Source organism: Microcaecilia unicolor, chromosome 4 (genome assembly GCF_901765095.1).
Source record: "Microcaecilia unicolor chromosome 4, aMicUni1.1, whole genome shotgun sequence".
Lineage (NCBI taxonomy): Eukaryota > Metazoa > Chordata > Amphibia > Gymnophiona > Siphonopidae > Microcaecilia > Microcaecilia unicolor.
In genome coordinates, this window is record NC_044034.1 from 315,114,305 (window position 1) to 315,128,896 (window position 14,592).

General features: G+C 38.7%; 1 protein-coding gene across 4 annotated transcripts in view; it reads right to left on the bottom strand.

The window, feature by feature from the left end:
* Positions 1–8,659: 8,659 nt before the first annotated feature.
* The window catches only part of SLC23A2 (solute carrier family 23 member 2), a 326,193-nt gene continuing 320,260 nt past the window's right edge, over positions 8,660–14,592 (bottom strand). For all 4 annotated transcript variants that reach the window (XM_030201843.1, XM_030201844.1, XM_030201845.1 and 1 more), the window contains 2 exons: positions 13,061–13,156; positions 8,660–9,895 (listed from right to left, as the gene is read on the bottom strand). In XM_030201843.1, the coding sequence (XP_030057703.1) occupies positions 9,663–9,895; positions 13,061–13,156 (329 nt within the window). In that variant the 3' untranslated portion in view covers positions 8,660–9,662. The remainder of the gene's footprint in view (positions 9,896–13,060; positions 13,157–14,592) is intronic.

The window sequence follows — 14,592 nt, forward strand, 5'->3', positions numbered from 1 at the left end:
AGTATCATTGACCTAAGGAAAGAGGTTTTGGCCTCTGAAAGCTAAATATTAGTCCAATAAAATGGTATTTTCTATATTTGCGTTATTTCTGTTTGTTAATTTGTAAAATGGTGATTGGTATTTGTTAGTCGTTTCAAATTTGCATCAGCTATCTTTATATTTTGACAGCATTAGGGGACATCTATCACTCACTGTTTCTGTGGTGTTGCATTGTATGCAGAATCTGGCTTCTTGGGGGTTCAGTTTAATTTTTGTCTAAATATTTCTATTTTTAGTTTGTGGTTACTTATTCGATAGTGGATTAGGGTGTGTCTGTGAAAAAGACAGCTTTCGGTTGGTATGGACTGTGCAGAATCAACAGTCTGTACGATTCTGGCTGGCTCACTGCAATGTTTAAGATGTTTCCTTTTCCTAGGTATACCCTTGTGTGACTTGTAGAAATTACTACTTATGGTATGGTAGAATTGCTGCGTAGGGCCTGAGTGTTTTGTATTCTCAGGTTGCCTAGTACTAGATATTGGAGGTGGGTGTTTAAAAAAAAAAAAAAAAAAAAAAAAAAAAAGATGATCAGCCCAGGGTGTCAAATACCCTAGGTATGCCACTGATTATATTGGCCACTTCACATCTAGCATAAGGGAATGCCTAACCTCAGTTGTCTTAATGGGAGTTTACGCCAATAGTAAGTTTAAGCACAGTGATTCCCTCTACAGGGCATCACTCACTCTCTACTTTGTAGGACGCTGAACACAGCCTCAATGCTAACTTGTACCACAGTATGTGACCATCTCTGTGAAAAGATGACTAAAACCACCAGAAACAAAAAAGGAGATGTAAGGAATTATATTAGAGCAAACAATTTGTAATATAACAGTCCAATATATATATATAAAAAAAGTTAGAAGTTCAACTTTTAAGACTGCTTATGGACCATTAAATGAAAAATTGACCACTGTCAACATTTAGATCTGACAGTCAACTTTTCCCAGAGCTGGTCACATGGAGGAATAGCCTAGTGGTTAGAGCATCAGTCTTGACATCCAGAAGTGGCTGGTTCAAAGCCCACTGCTGCTCCTTGTGATCTTGGGCAAATCACTTAACCCTCCATTGTCTCAGGTACAAACTTAGATTGTGAACCTTCTGGGGAGAGAGACATACCAGTGTACCTGAATGTAACTCACTTTGAGCTACTACTGAAAAAGGTGTGAGCGAAATCCAATAAAATAAACAACAAAATAAAATAAATATGTTGCACAGAAACACTTTCAACACTTGGTTCTGAATGAAACTGTAGTCTAGAATTGGTACCAAGATGGATCTGGATTCCCATCAACAGTCTGCACTTAACTCACCGACTGGCTAATTGAAAGTAATTGGCTAGACCCATGGCAATCTGGCTTCAGACCAGGGAACTCGCCCGAAACAACAGCGCAGGCTATGGCTTGCGCCTTAGCGATTGAACCGCTGATTAAGCCTCAAGTAGTGTCGCTGGAATCTATCTGGGCAGCCCTGGAATCACTTCACAAGGTCTGTACTTCATTCATTACGTTGTCACTGAATAATTCTTCTCAGATAAATTCCTTCAAAGTTCAAATCGAGGGAATTTCACTAAAGCAGACTAGCCTGGAAACACAAGTTGAAAAATTGAATCGGCAACAAGCTCAGATCTCTGGGGATCGTATATTAATTCACAGAAAAATTGAAAATATGGAAAATTACTCAAGAAATCTGAACTTGCGAATATTAAACTTTCCAAGATCTCAATTTGTGGCTCCTAAAGACATGTTGGCTAAATTCTTGAAAGAAATATATAAAATACTCTGAACAAACAATTCCCCCAATTCAAAAAATTTACTATTTGGATGTGAAGACTCCTCCATTACAGGAAAAATCTCCACAGGATATACCATCTGAAATACTAGATTTGACAAACTTTCTAGAACAATCGAAGGATAATACAGAGACTAGAGCAACCCTGATAGTATCTTTTGTCTTTCTGCAAGATAAAGAATCTTTATTGAGACTTTATTTTAAAAACTTGTGTCCTGAATTTAAGGGAAGCAAAGTTTCTATATTTCCAGACATTGCTCGATGGACTCAACAAAGACGGAAAAAATTCCTGCTTATGAAACAGGAATCATTAAATATAGGAGCAGTCTTCCAATTACGCTTTCCATGTAAATGCGTTTTGATATTTAAAGAGAAGAAGTATGTGTTTTTTGAGCCAGATCAATTGAGGTTATTCCTTGATACGAAGCGAGACCAGGCTTAATCCCAGATAAATGAGTCCTACATAATTATGGATAACCACTGCTTGTTTTTTTTTTTTTTTAATTTAATAGTGTTCTAGCACCAACTTCCTTTGGTATTACTATATCTTGAATCTCTCAATTTGTGGACTATAATAACCAACTGACTATATACTTTTGTTTGTAACATTTTTCTATTAAGTTAGAATATGTTTCCTAGATTGGTGTATCTTGTCAAAGAGTTATTCTTTGTATATTTCATATTAAAATGATAAAAAAAAAAAGTCAGATGGGAGCGGGAGGGTGGGGGCGAAGGACATCGTTGGACATGCTTCGGAGCGGCAGGGGAGGTAAGCATGGCCTGTGATGGCGCCCTCCTGCCATGCTTACCTCCCCTAATGGAGCCAGCTCGCCCCCAACAACCGGCTCGCAAGAGCTGTCAAAATTTAACAAGCGGCTCTTGCGAGCCGGACAGAGCCGGCTCCAGCACACCACTGCCCCATAGCCACCCCACATTTTTGTATACAGAACATCCTGAAATTGAAAATAATTTCGACAAATGACCCAGGACATTAGTTGGCGCAATACTGTAACTTTCGATTCTGGAATTGAAGCTTCAGTGAGATACTCACACGCTAACTTGATCACTTTATTCTGGGGCAGATTTGTGTACAAGGCTATTACATCTAATCCAACCATATAGATCACCTGATAATCTACTTGCTCTAACAACTGTATAAAGTGAATAGAATAAGACTCCGCCCGACTGACAAATGGGTTCAAAGTATTATCTAAACATACCCCTCAATTATGGCTTTTCAAAAATTGGTGTTGACAGAATTGATTAATATAGAACAATTGGGGGGCAAACCAGGTAGTAATCTGTCCACTGGCCAACGTCGTCGTATCCGTGAATTGGCAAATAATAAGCAAGTGACCATCTTAAGGGCAGATAAGGTGGGTCCACAGTGATCATGGACACACAAAAATATATATCCATTGCTGGAGGAGGTGGACCTACCCGAGGCACAGGGCTCAGCGTTGTATTGAGTTTTCCCAAGGACGTTTCTTCTAGCACCCCAACAGAACTGGACCATGGGATATCAGACAAAGCGGTAAAAAACTCTGGAACAGTTGTCTGCCTGTAGGAAAAAGCTTGCTGGACTAAGGGAGAATCCTTCTGCTGTCTAAATATTTTTATTATGTATCATCTTGGTCAGAAGTGGTTTAAAAATTATGAAAACAAAATGGGGTGGGAACTAATCCAGTGATAGAACTCAAGATACTATGGGCATATAAAAAGGGCAGGGATAAGAAGATAACCAGAGATGAGTCAGCTATAATACCGTAACCAAGGACAAACAACCTAGCAGACTATTTGCTGACAGCTATTACCTTACTATGGGGTCCTTTTACTAAGCCGTGCAAGCATCTATGCAAGACCAACGTGCGCCAAAATGGAGTTACCACCCGACTACCGCGTGGCTCTTGCAGTAATTCATTTTTGGCGTCTCTGAAAAATATTTTTTTTCGGACACACGTAGGTAATTACCGCCCCAGTCTTTACCGCTAGATCAATGGATGCGTGGCAATTTTCATTTTGTCGCATGTCCATGTTCAGCAAAAATTTTAAAAAGGCCTTTTTTTATAGGTGTGCTAAAAAATGGATTGGCAAGAATCCAAAACCCACGCCTACACTACCGCAAGCCATTTTTCAGCGCATCTTTGTAAAAGGACCTCTAAGGATTGATTGAATGAATTCACTCAGACTCTTCATCTTTAGTTTGCTTTTAATTATGTTGAACAATTTAAAAATACAGAGTAAAATAGCTTTATTTCTACTATTATTCACAACATCTGGTCCAAATATTACATTTTTAAATAATTAAATGCTGAATGAAGCAGTGTTAAAAAAACGCCAGGTTTCTTAAAAACATTTTCAATAAAGAATTTTACACATCTCAAAACAAAACAAAAACTCTACGTATAGCAAACAAAAAGGTTTACAGCTCAAATTAGTCAGTAAACAAATGAATATCGTCAAACCTATGGAAAGTCAATTTAATCCGAGCATCAACAAAACCAAAGTACTGACTAGCAATAAGGTTTTAATACTTGAAATCTTCTCTTGACCATTTGGAAAAACAAGCCATTTTTAAACATTTCTGATGTTGATAAGAAACGTCAAAGGAATACAGACTAATGGAAAAATAAATGACAAAATAAATAATCTAAGAGGAATGTTTAAAGAATTCTTGAAAATGTCTTTTCCAAAGCTCAGAACTGGATTGTGCATATTAATGGGCAGAAGTGGAATACTGACCCAAAGAAAAAAACCCCGCCATACCTTCTTTAATACTGTAATGTCTGTTGCATGCCTCAAAACTCAATACTAGCAAAATGTTCATGCATGTCCAGGAACGTGAACTTTCAGAGCCTTATATAATTGACATCTGAAAATACACATACCAAACCATTGGCCAGACTGTGGGACTTGTCACCTTTAGCATATATGTTTGGCTAGAGAAAGCTCATTAAGAAAAGAAAACTATGAATAGGCAGGGACATGTAAAATGTACAAAACATTTTATCACAAGGAAAGAAACTTGAGTGCTGAACACTGGAACATATGCTAAATATTCTAGGCCCTTCCTTATATTGAGACAATCATTTGCAGTTCCTTTGGATAAAGCTTTGCTTATCAAGTCAAGCAATCAGACACACGTTTCTTTACATTGGGAAAGTGTTTTCTATAAAAGGGTTACCAGATTAAGATAACATCTGTATGGGCTGAACACTTTATATGAACATGATTTTACTGTTAAAAAAGAAATAAAGTATAGAGTGAGTTTCAAAAGCTTAATTACGTTTGTCTTCACTATAAAGGTTTCTTGTTGACTTACCTACAGGGGCCATTTTACCATTTTAAGTCACCAGGGTTTTGCAAAGTACTCAGATTACTTTGGTAGCCAACTACTTTATAGCAGATTTTCAAAGGGAAGCTTCCTCGAAAATGTATGGGTACAAAGTACTCATTAAATCTGTGCCTTCAACTTCTATACAGTAGATAACAGAGGCAAAACTAATAATCATAGGGGCCTTTTACTAAACCATGTTCAGCACTTAATATCTGGTTTATGCCACGTTGGGGCTTTATGGTATTTTCACAGCACATAGTACTTTTTGTGTCATGGATGGAGAGCGGGCGCATAAGACGTTTGGCAGTTAAAGTGCTGCATTTACTGTCACTAATGCAGATGTGTTAAGTGCTTCAGGGTTAACTAGGAGCAGGTACTGCACATTGATACAAATGTTAACACATGACCTACAATTTAAAAAATAGTGGGAATACCCCCCGGAATAGGTGATGGGTTAAATTTGCAGCTACTGCGTGGTATAATCTTGCATTAAGCCACGGTTAACTAAATTTCACCACATTTTAGTAAAACAGCCCCATAGTTTTGAAAAACTGGTATGGTGTTTCATCATCCACTTACCCACAAAGAATACAAGCTGGACCACACCTCTGACTGTAATATATGTAGAGTCATCTACATCATTACATGTCCCTGTCCTATGATATATGTCGGAAAAACTAAACGTGCCATCAAAACACGGATTATTGAACACAGGAGTTGCATTAGCCATCAAATTCTTAGTACTCCATTAGTACAACATTGAAATCCCCTGCCCCCCCCCTTTTTTAAATCTATACACTTGTTCATCAATGCCTTCATTATCTGAATTGAGCAGGTGTGTAACACACACACACATATATAAGGTATACATATAAATATTTAACTGTAAAAACAAAACAGGCATATCACACAGTGAAATACCTATTATAAACATTTTGGAACCTGCAAACTAACTTAATACAGGTTTGCTTCATTCAGGTGTATGTAAACAAAAACTACACTGAGAAAATAAATTTAACCACCACCCCCCCATGGCCCTTTTTTACTGTATTTTACATTTTGCTCATTTGTTTGACTTTACTGGTAAATTGCTTTGAGTTGTGTTACAAAAAGGATTTAAGAAATGCAATTATAAAATACATTTACGATTCTTGGTTCTTGCCAGCAGCTCTGATGTTGCATTAGGTTGTAAACTGTGAGCTTCGTGTGTCCAAGAGAAATTTTGAAAAGATAAGTTTGTAGAGTTTACTATTCAAAACTTGATGTACCACCATTTGAAATACCATCAGCTGTTTACAATACTAAAATTATAGAATTTAGGGAACAACAACTTTGCATGAAACCTAAAGAGGAAATGGGACTTGCTATACTGCCTGTGGTTTTTCAACTACATTCAAAGCAGTTTACATAGGTACTTATTTGTACTTGGGGCAGTGGAGGGTTAAGTGATTTGCCCAGAGTCACAAGGACCTGTAGTGGGAATCGAGCCCAGTTCCCCAGGATCTAAGTCCGCTGCACTAACCACTAGGCTACTCCTCCACCCCAAAGGGATAACTGCTTGTGAATCAGTCTGGTCCTGCTGTTCTGATGCTAGGGTGCAAATTGAATGATTCACCTGCACCTTGGGGTTTTACACAACCCTAAATCCATAGGCTTATTTTAGCTCATTGAAAAAAAAAAAAAAAAGCGGCCTTCTAACTAGCGTTTGTGAAGCGTGTAAACAATCACACCCCATCCCTATGATTTTGGCTAGAAGAGGTTTGTATTGTCCAAGAGACCCACGAATGTTAAGTCAAAATTTGTCACTGACCAAAAATAAAACCTATCAATTTAGGGGTAGTTGGTCAGAATCTGTACAAGCCATCTTTCTGATTCTCTGTTATAATTCCAGTTCAAAAAGGATTTTCACCATCAGAAGATCACTTCTCTTCAGCAGGACAACATGGAAGTACACCAATCCATGCAAAATAAAAAAAAGAAATCATTTTGCCCATGGAGGAATTCAATGCATGCAGAAACCAGGAATAGGTCGATGTGGACTGAATAAGCATCAGACACCTTCACTTCCAAAAACTATTATCAGAATCCAACAAAGTAGTATGAAGAGTGTCTTCTGAAAACAAATTTCTTCCTGAAAAGAACATAAAAAATTACCCGTTTCTTCCTCATGCCTTGTAGTTAACCTTAACAATATTAGCATCTGTGGTTCATTAACTGCTACAAAATAAAAGCGCCACGTGTTGCACTGATCTTAACAGAACCTGACCTCAGTTGTCTGAAGCAATGCCTCAGTTTATGTGGGATTTGTGGCTTTTTTTTTTTTTTAAAGAAAGGTTACACTCACAACCTAGTACCTAAACAACTTTTTTAACAGTAAAAACATGAATATATGATGAGCATTAAAACATCTGAAGAATTATCAGGATTAGGGTAATTCCAGGAAAATCTGCATGGTGCATGTAGAGGAGTTCCATCCCTCTCCCAGTCCCAATACCCTTGAAACCATCCAAAATGTGATGTTGTCAAAACGTTCTATTCTCTGCAACACACACACACACAAGGCCATGGCAATAACATATATTTTTTTTTAAGATAGTGCCAACTTAGCAAGCATTCATGGTGCCCTGGGTATTCTGATAATCAGATTGATATGATAAAATACTGCATCTACATTCCTGCACCTGTGTAGGCTGGATTCCCAGGAATATATATTTTCTCTGTGATGATAATTGTGTGGTTTTAAATTGCAATGATTATAATTAAATATTTGATCAGATACCCTGCTTAATCTAAAACTCAGTCAGTTAACTTGCTTATAAAATATAGACTTCTGTAATATTTAGGCCTTCTTCTAGCTAGAGTTGTCATCTTTAGCTCCAGGACAATCTGGGTTTTTTTTTTTTTTTTTTTGGAGACACTGGCCAGAAATCTGATGGCTCACCCTCAGCAAAAACCTATCCATGGTAAGCCAGCTTGGCTTCTTATTCAATCCTACTGGCTGACAACTTAAGAAAGAGATGTACTACCTTCAGTACAAGCACCAACTTCTCTTCTAAATATAGGAATATTAATCAATAGCAAGGCAGCGACCACAAGCCTCGATTATGTTACAAAGCAGTAGAAATGCAAGAATTAACACTTACTCTTAAAATCTAGCCTGATATATTTTTATTTTTGGTTGCAAAAGCAACTGACCAACCTAATAAACACACCATGTGCCATCAAGATGTGCCACATCATCCTGTTGTGTTATTGCTTATAGTACACCAAGTGGCAATATGACCACACTACTAAATTATTAGAACAGTATAAATAATGGTATTTCTCCAGGAACGGAGGAAAGACACGATGTGCTACAGGAGATATTCCTATGATAATACAGGAATCCCCAACTGTCAGAAGCTTCTGTGAACTCGATGGAAGTTTTCTAGAAGTCTGTGAAAGCCATAAATATATATTTTATTTTATTTTTTTTTTTTGGGGGGGGGGGGGGGGGGGGGGATAAAAAGTGTAATGTATGTGTATATAGCACACACACTGGACTTTCCTTACTAGGTGCCACTTTCTCAAACAAAATACCGCACATGTGTGTTTTTTTCACAGGTCAGACATCATAACAACTTAGTTATTAGTCTTATGTACTGCTAGGCTCTAACTTCTTCACAATTCTATGGGAAAAAAAATCTGTATTTTTAACTGAAAAGTCACAAAAAGATTAAGGAAGATGTTTTTGGTTTGAATCACTATGTCCAGTTACATTAAACCAGGGCTGGCTGCAAATTGGTTTGAATCAATCTGACTTGGTTCCAATGTGAGATATGTTTAATATGCCTCTATCTGATCATATATCAACAAAATCAGCCCCACCTTACTCCATATGTAACAAGGTCACTAACGCATTAAGTTGAGTGCACATGGACACAGTCATGCATACGGACCTCATCACAAGTTCAAGAAGCAGCATAACTATTATATATAAAGATGTACAAGAACATTTTCCCCTCTGGTTTCTGGTTTTATCCACATGCATTATGCTACTGCACATTCTTCCATTTCTGTTATGAAAACAGCAAATCATTCTACACTGCTTCACAGACTGACACTCCAATGGCAAGGGTGAATAACAGCACTGAGATTTTGCTTTCAGCTCAGTGTATGCTCAAAAAAGCAATACCTGATGCACAAGCACATCACTTACACAAGTTGAAAAAGGAATGTATGACTGACCACTTAGCTCAATATTTGGTATTAACATTTGTGTTTGCAAACGAAGCAATTTAAATAATAATTTAAAAAAAGCAGCACTGTTAATGACATCATCCACATAAAAAAAAAAACACAAAGTCTAAATCACCAGTCTCAGCCCTGGTTTACAGAAATTAAATGCAAATATACAAAACATTTTTCAATGCATATTAATCAGCAACAAAATAAAATGCAACATCCCTCCATTCCAATACTACATGTAATTGAAAATGAAAGGGATTATCGGCCTGGGTTATACTGTTGCCTCAGAGTCCTCATCTGGGCGCCGGCTCTTGCTGCTTCTGCCAAAGCTTTTCCACTGGTAACCCAAGAAAGTTGGGCTGATTGGCAAATAACTGAAGCATTTATACTTTTGAATAAAGTTCATGCCGAAGGGCAAATCGTAGGACTCCATGCCTTCCACTGCTTTGCTGCCTTTGCCCACACCTTTCTTCCACTTCCGAATTCCTCTCTCCTCAAGGGAACCTGTGTTGGAGACAAAGAGTAATTATATAGGGAGATATTTCTTTTATTCACTGTCACCTCACCTCAAACAATATTCTCACAGCCAGCTTCAGTCAGCATGTCACACCTTTAAAAAAAAAGCTACAAATTCACACTTTTGGATTTCTGTATTTCCAACCCATGCTCAAAGCAAATTACAATTCATGTACAGTAGGTAGGTCTCTGCTCAGGAGAGGGCTTATGACAAGTTATATATGAGGTCACGAAGAGTGCACCCAAGGTGACACGCATCACTGTAAGAAGTGGATCTGAATGCCCAAGTTTCCCTGGTTTTCAGCTCACTGTGGTTTTTGCCCAGAGTCACAAGGATCTGCAGTGGGAATCAAACCCAGTTCCCCAGGATCTAAATCCATTGCACTAACCACTAGGCTACTCTTCCACTCCCAAATTGCAAGAAAGCTTTCTGCACTTTAGGAGATGTACTGGCACCATCACGGCATGGAATTTATTGCGCAAGTGCCGGTATTTAAGTGCTCCGCTAAACACTTCTGGTTAAAAAAATAATTTTTTTTAACCAGAAGACAGGCCTTGCAAATTAGTTGCCTAGCACTCATACCCTGAAATGCAAAAAGTTCATATTTATCTAAAAGGATTCCAGAGGCGAGAGTGGTATCTCAAACCCAGTAAGGCTGTCAGATAGTGCAAAACTGCAGTCCAAAAAGACTGGACAATCGGACATTCCTAGGAGTGGAAAAATGAGCTGATCCCCTACTGACGTTTGATGCGTAGCAGAGTATCTAGTCCCCTTATCTTGCACCATGTAAGCTCTATGTAACACCCTAAACTGGCACTCCCTGAGCTCTGCATTCACTGTAAGGGCTGGTATATGCAAAGTCAATTAAAAAAAAAAAAATCAAGGGAAAGATTAGGGTTCCCTATATGCTGGGCTCAATGAGCTCCAATAGCTTCCACATTTTTCAGAGGGGAAATGGCTGTAAGGCCTTACAAGGACCAGATACTGAGAGTCTGTCCCGCTAATTCATGCAAACATCTCTCTAAAACGATGGCTATGGAGAGCTCCCAAAGCCTCTCTTTTTAAAGCAGCGATATAATGCTGCAGTTGAGTATAAGCAAATACATTACCAGGTTCAATATCAATACCCAATGCTCCGAAACTTACCATATGGCCCTCTCTGCTCAATACATGCTCTAGTCTCATAATACCCAATCTATCCCACACACAGAATGTCCTATTATCATTCCCTGGTGAAAAAAGTAAGTTACCCCAAATAGGCAAAAGATCTGAGATTCCCAAATCAACTCCCCAGTACCCAGTACACTCCTTCCACATTTCCCACAAGGGGTGTAACAAAATACTACCCCTGATGGAATGGGAAACGAGATACATCACTGCCCACTTTTTTAATATTTCCTTATTGCTCCATTTTTTAATATTTCCTTTTAAAAGGTTATCTCAATTAACTGAAAGTGCTCTTCTTTCAGTAGCAACTCTACAGTTCTTTTAGATAGCTAAAAGCTATGCACAGGTGATGAGTAACTTACTACTACTTATTTCTACAGCACTACTAAACATATGCAGCGCTGTGCACTTGAACATGAAAAGACAGTCCCTACAATCTAATCAGGACAAATAAGTACTATGAGTACTATATAAGTGAATAGGGGTTTAGGAGTTAAAAGCAACATCAAAAAGGTAGGCTTTTAGCCTAGATTCGAAGACAGCCAGAGATGGAGCTTGACGTACTGGCTCAGGAAGTCTATTCCAGTCATATGATACAGCAAGATAAAAGGAACGGAGTCTGGAGTTGGCAGTGGAGGAGAAGGGTACAGATAAGAGATTTACCCGATGAATGGAGTTCCCAAGGAGGAGTGTAGGGTGAGATGAGAGCGGAGAGGTACTGAGGAGCTGCAGAGTAAATACACTTGTAAGTCAATAAATGGAGTTTGAACTGTATGTGGAAACGGATAGGGAGCCAGTGAAGTGACTTGAGGAGAGGGTCAAATGAGCATAGCGACACTGGCGGAATGTAAGTCTTTTTTTCTGTTTGCCATGGCATTCACAGTGTTCTGCTCCATAGATACCTTGGTCATTGAGCCCATAGTAAGGCTTTTCCTGTTTTTGTGCACCAGAGATACATTTTGTTAGCCTAATATCAGGCTTGGAATTACATTTGTGATCCCTGAGACAGGTGGCTGTGCCCACCGAAACACAGCCCATGTCGGTTCCCACTACACTGGTGTTTTTAATAAAGATTTGAAGACCTCATCCCCATGGCTGATCGTCATTTGTTTCATCCTCTACTCCTTTTTCAATTGTGTTTACGCACATAGAGGCTCTGCTCTGTGGAATATAAGTCATGCAGCACAATTCTGAACAGACTGAAGGGGAGAGAGATGGCTTAGTGCGAGACCTGTGAGAAGTTGCGATAATTTAAGCGAAAGGTGATAAAAGTGCAGATAAGGGTTTTGGTAGTGTGATATAAAGAAAAAACAGGTTTTAGCAGTCTGTTGGAAATGTGTAGTGCAGGAGAGAGAGAAGTCAAAGATAACCCCAAGGTTACATAGCTGATAAGACAGGTAGGATGAGAGTGCTATCCCACAGAGATAGAGAATGGGTGAAGAGAAGAGGTGGGTTTAGGGGGTAAGATAAGAAGCTCAGTCTTGGTCATGTTTAGTTTCAGATGGTGGTGAGACATCCAGGCAGCAATGTCTGACAGGATTTCCTGCTGAAATTTCTGGTGTGGAGAAGTAGATCTGGGATTCATCAGAATAAAGGTGATACTGAAAACCATGGGATGAGATCAGAGCACAAAGGGAAGAAGCATAGATGAAGGGAAGACGTATAGATGGAGAAAAGAAGAGGTCCCATGACAGAGCCCTGTGGTACACCAACTGATAGTGGGATAGAGGTGGAGGAAGGTACACCAGAGTATACACTAAAAGATGGGAGAGAAGAAAAAAAGACAGGAAAGAACGGAGCCCTGAAATCCAAGTGAGGATAGCATATCAAGGAGTAGCACGCAATTGTTGAGAAGATGCAATACAAATCTACTGTGAAAATTTTCAGCACACTGCCCCTCACACCCCAGTGACCACAGGTTAAAGCAGATTTATTCAGTCACAACAATTTATCACCAAAAATGCAAAGAATAATTTTGGACTAACCTGGGATGGTGTTATCCAGAATAAAGGCCACACACCCTCCCACAAACATTGCTGTCGTGAGGAGGACATTTAATACTTGGTCAACTTCTGTTATTCCTAAAACACACACACACACAAAAAAAATCAGATTTGATATAAGACAGAGCAAAATTCTACCATACAGTAGTTCTGTCTGGCTATTGTTCTATTGGTTCTTCTTTGGGGTGTTTCCTAGGTCTCATTCTGTTCTTGTTCAAATACAAATTCAAGAATTAAAAAAAAAAGTGTACTTACATAGGGCAGTATTATAACACAGCATTCTAAACTGACAACACACAGGCGTAAATGTTGTATCTTTATAAAATGAATCCAGGGAAAGTAGATGTATACATTTACAACTGCTCCAAAATAGGAGTGCAATGTCAAGCCTGCCTTCATTCTCATTCTACCTATTTTCCACTCCCCTGGGAATGTCCTATGCATATATTGGATATGAGTAGGTATCGTGTCTGAATGCTTATGTTCTATGCACACATATCCCCAGGCAATTTTCTAAAAGCCCCACTGAGTATATAAAACTCCTATATACACACTCAAATCCCTTATAAAATTACCAACACTGCTCACTCCTCAACAACTTATGCCATGTTCATGTACTACAGGCATCCACAAGCCATACTTGTATTATGGTCTGACCATCACCTCAGTTTGCTTGGATTTTCAATGATGTTCCTCAGGAGGAGGAGCTTTTACAACCTTAAGTTCTGACGTCTGCTTTATCCCCTTAAATGTGCAAGTAAAACCCTTCAGTAAGAATAATATAAAACACTTGTATCTCCTATCCCTACATCTTTTATGTCCCCACAGGTCCTGATTGCCTGCATAAAAGGTTCCAATGCTAAGGCAAATTTCTGTTTAGTATCAACAATGGTAATAGCAGCACATTGGAGGAGGACGGGGGCTCCTACAATACAAGAGTGGTGAGCAAAAGTGTGGAAAGTTATAGAAATGGAATATGTAGCAATAAAGTGAGAGATCTTTCATAAGTAGGGAGCTCCTGTTAGAACTGCAACATAGAAAGGGAGCGGAGATGCCCGTGTCCCTAGCCCCCCCCCCCCCCCCCAGAAAAGAAGCTCGCTACATCTGCATGGATGATAGAAGGTGGTTCTTTTCTAACAGCATGCAACATAGTTGAAAGGTTAAATGGAAAGTATTACACCATTTAAATTACCATATATTCAAGAGGCATATGGGAACTGGGGTGTTTAGAGTATAATAAGCTGGAGATTGGATACCATATTATGGAAATGTGGCTAACCCTGGCTCAGGGGAAATGTTATTCTGTGTAAATGGTAATGTGTTATGAAGGTAATCTAAAAAATAAAGAGGAAAAAAAGGTGGAAGGAAGGCCAAAATGACAGCAGGTGTGTTTAAAAGGTGAGATAAAAGTCTATTAGAGCCAAAAGAACATCTTCAAAAAAAAAAAAAAAAAAAGGGAAAAGGATCTGAATGAAGGGAACAGGAAGCAGCATAAGCACCGACAAGTTTGAAAC